The sequence below is a fragment of the Salvelinus namaycush genome, chromosome 23 (assembly GCF_016432855.1).
Source record: "Salvelinus namaycush isolate Seneca chromosome 23, SaNama_1.0, whole genome shotgun sequence".
Taxonomy (NCBI): Eukaryota; Metazoa; Chordata; class Actinopteri; order Salmoniformes; family Salmonidae; genus Salvelinus; species Salvelinus namaycush.
The window spans coordinates 4,554,881-4,559,208 of NC_052329.1; the positions used below are offsets into that span (position 1 = coordinate 4,554,881).

The 4,328-nt window shown below is 42.5% G+C and overlaps 1 protein-coding gene across 1 annotated transcript in view; it reads right to left on the reverse strand.

The window, feature by feature from the left end:
- Positions 1 to 4,179: 4,179 nt before the first annotated feature.
- The window catches only part of cux1b (cut-like homeobox 1b), a 17,546-nt gene continuing 17,397 nt past the window's right edge, over positions 4,180 to 4,328 (reverse strand). Inside the window, exon 11 of the mRNA XM_038962137.1 lies at positions 4,180 to 4,328. Within this exon, the coding sequence (XP_038818065.1) occupies positions 4,303 to 4,328 (26 nt within the window). The 3' untranslated portion in view covers positions 4,180 to 4,302.

The following is a 4,328-nucleotide window of genomic DNA, read 5'->3' on the forward strand; positions in this document are numbered from 1 at the left end:
AACAGAAACACGACATGCCAAGAGAGACAGAACAGAACAGATCAGAACCCAGCCAGGACAGATCAGAACCCAGCCAGAACAGATCAGAACCCAGACACAGCAGCAGGACATCAAACAGAACCTCAGAGTTTGAGCCAGGTGGTTTCAGCCGAGCCAAAATACTATTTTTTTTATTTTTTTAAAACTTATTTTCGTTTTATATACCAGATGTTATTAATTTCATTACACTTATTTTTAATATCGTAAGCAGGAAGGTTGTCCAAAATCCTCAGAACAGAACATGGTCTGGTTTCAGCTCTCAGATCAGAACATGGTCTGGTTTCAGCTCTCAGAACAGAACATGGTCTGGTTTCAGCTCTCAGAACAGAACAGAACATGGTCTGGTTTCAGCTCTCAGAACAGAACATGGTCTGGTTTCAGCTCTCAGATCAGAACATGGTCTGGTTTCAGCTCTCAGAACAGAACAGAACATGGTCTGGTTTCAGCTCTCAGAACAGAACAGAACATGGTCTGGTTTCAGCTCTCAGAACAGAACAGAACATGGTCTGGTTTCAGCTCTCAGAACAGAACATGGTCTGGTTTCAGCTCTCAGAACAGAACAGAACATGGTCTGGTTTCAGCTCTCAGAACAGAACATGGTCTGGTTTCAGCTCTCAGAACAGAACATGGTCTGGTTTCAGCTCTCAGAACAGAACATGGTCTGGTTTCAGCTCTCAGATCAGAACATGGTCTGGTTTCAGCTCTCAGATCAGAACATGGTCTGGCTTCAGCTCTCAGAACAGAACATGGTCTGGTTTCAGCTCTCAGAACAGAACATGGTCTGGTTTCAGCTCTCAGAACAGAACATGGTCTGGTTTCAGCTCTCAGAACAGAACATGGTCTGGTTTCAGCTCTCAGAACAGAACATGGTCTGGTTTCAGCTCTCAGATCAGAACATGGTCTGGTTTCAGCTCTCAGAACAGAACATGGTCTGGTTTCAGCTCTCAGAACAGAACATGGTCTGGTTTCAGCTCTCAGAACAGAACATGGTCTGGTTTCAGCTCTCAGATCAGAACATGGTCTGGTTTCAGCTCTCAGAACAGAACATGGTCTGGTTTCAGCTCTCAGATCAGAACATGGTCTGGTTTCAGCTCTCAGAACAGAACAGAACGTGGTCTGGCTTCAGCTCTCAGAACAGCATGTTAATTAAATTGTGTACAAATACTACACAGAAGAGAGAATACACATGAATATATTTCTGGAATTATATCCAGTCATGCATTATGTAAATGAATATTTTCTGCAGGTGTGTTGATACTCCATCTTTCCATATGCATTACTATCACACACACACACACACACACACACACACACACACACACACACACACACACACACACACACACACACACACACACACACACACACACACACACACACACACACACACACACACACACACACACACACACTAAACACTCATTGGTGTCTTAAAACAGACATGGTCTCTGTCTAGCCACCAGAGTGTTTCCTTGAGGATGGACGGGAGGAGAGTTGGAGAGGCTGGAGTCGTCTGGTGTTGATGGTGGACTCGGCCAGTCTGGTCTTGATGGCGGGGAAGGAAAAGGAGTCTGGTAGGCCTTCCAGTCCAGAGCCTGACTCTACTGGACTCTCTGCATACAGAAAAGGACAACGGTAGAAACCATGAGAACAAACATTAGAGTCTCACTCTATACTCTGGACCCAAGTAATACTATTATGGAAATCATGTCTTCCAGAGTCAGAAACCCCTCCCCCTTTACCGTGGATGCCAATCATGTCTTCCAGAATCAGAAACCCCTCCCCCTTTACCGTGGATGCCAATCATGTCTTCCAGAATCAGAAACCCCTCCCCCTTTACCGTGGATGCCAATCATGTCTTCCAGAATCAGAAACCCCTCCCCCTTTACCGTGGATGCCAATCATGTCTTCCAGAATCAGAAACCCCTCCCCCTTTACCGTGGATTCCAATCATGTCTTCCAGAATCAGAAACCCCTCCCCCTTTACCGTGGATTCCAATCATGTCTTCCAGAATCAGAAACCCCTCCCCCTTTACCGTGGATTCCAATCATGTCTTCCAGAATCAGAAACCCCTCCCCCTTTACCGTGGATGCCAATCATGTCTTCCAGAATCAGAAACCCCTCCCCCTTTACCGTGGATTCCAATCATGTGTTCCAGAATCAAAACTCTCTCTGCCAGGATCTTGAGAGCTTCCCTCAGCTGCTGCACTCCTTCAGCCTCCTTTCTAGAACTCTTGACTTTCTGACCTGAAGATCACTGACGTCATGATTTGACCTCGTTTTTTTGCGAGTTCCCATGGTGCTTTCAGGACAACTGGGAACTCTGAAAAATACAACATCTAACCCTGACGTCAGTGATCTTCATGTCGGAGCTCTAGAAAGAGGCCCGAGTACCAAAATTCTGAGTTTGATGACCATTCAAAAAAAAAACTATTGGAGCTCACCCCCCCCCCCCCCCCCCAAGTTCCCAGTTGTCTTGAACGCACTGAAGTCGGAGATATCCGAGTTCCCAGTTGTTTTGAACACCTCACCAGTTGTGTTGAAAACACCATTAGTACCTGTGTGACACAATATGACAAAAAAATCAAATGTTTTATCCCATACTGTGACAACATTCACTTTGACATCGTCCACTGTAACATTAAGCATTGATGTGACATTGAACATTTTGGCACCACTTATTGTGACATCATTATGAATCTGACACCACATCGTTTTGACATTGATCATTGTGACATCACTCATTGTGACATCATTTAGACATTGATCATTGTGACGTCATTATGATTCACATTGTAACATCCATATAAATTGATTCCATTTCTATGACTCCCTGCTTAAATAAAGGTTCATCATTCCACATATTGTGACATCCCATCACCATACACACCAAAACACACAGGTAAATGCATAGAGTTTATTTAGAATGATAGCGAATGGTGATGAGTGATATATGGTTTGCAGCTCAAGTTAGTACATGTCCTAACAGCAAGTGGAGGGAGGAGGTTGGAATATAGGAATCTATTTCATCATAATAGTCAATCACATGAGACTCAGCAAACCTTCATGTGAACTACTGCAAAAGAAATCATGACCTGTGTGATGTCATCTGTCTAAATCCATCAATCTAGGAGCCAAAGACCCCTCAACACAACCACATCACCCCTATTCATCTGACTGGAAACAACATCTCTGCCTGGACACCCACCCTAAGAAAACAACAGCATGTCATGACACAGATACACTTCAACATAAGATACAAGTTAAACCATACTGCCAATCTAGTTCAATTCAGACATTTATAGCAATTACAGGTGCTGTGATAATTCAGATTTATAGCAATTACAGGTGCTGTGATAATTCTTCCCATTTTACTCAACTATGTAATCTCAAAGAGGGAAATGTAAAAGCCAAAGATGGAACTTCATCTTTAAACATGATCTCTTAAGTTGTATTGCAATTGTAATATTCAAATCCTTTCACAAATACACACGTACTTTCACAATATTCCTCAACACCCTAAAAATGACCCAAATCAAAGGAAACCAAACACCCCTCTTGTCAATCAGTTCTTCATTCATCAAAATCATTTGTTTAATAATATCAGTATAGGAGACTACAAGCTAGGACAGAACATAGCAAAACTAAACATATTGATCCCTTTTGGTACTAGCAAATGGTAAGATACCATTGTTAAGTTCAATTTAAACTTTAATCAATTTCTATCAAAAACCGATTCTCAACTTCTCTTAAAAATTATTGTCTTTAGTTAATTAACATTATTATTTAACATATCAATGTTAAAGTAGCAGAGGACTATCCAAGACCTTAGATGGATAGTTTACTCTTTAAATCAAAGTTTGACATTTTCACACAACATGGGGTAAAGGTATGACAAAATGTCTGACAAACTTGGTTAAATTCTCTTTCATAAGCAGTTAGTTTCTCTATGCCTTGACACTGGGGAGAGAGCCTAAGGGGATTTTTATGACAGCCTGACTAGTCAACATCTATAACTGACTTTTACATTAACCCTAACCTTAACCAAACTCTTAACCTAATTGGAAAATGTAATTTGAGTTTGCATGTCAGCCACTTCCCCTTAGTCTCCCTCCCCCCCCCCCCCCCCCCCCCTCCCCCAAATCAGAGAGAAAGCACATCCCATAGTGGGCAAAAGCAGCTACTGGAGAAAATAAAGCTGCTTTTCCAGTCTGTCCTTAGCCTCGCCATGACGACTTGTTGACAACACTGCCACGTGCTCATCACAGGTTGTCCCCGTTCTCATGGA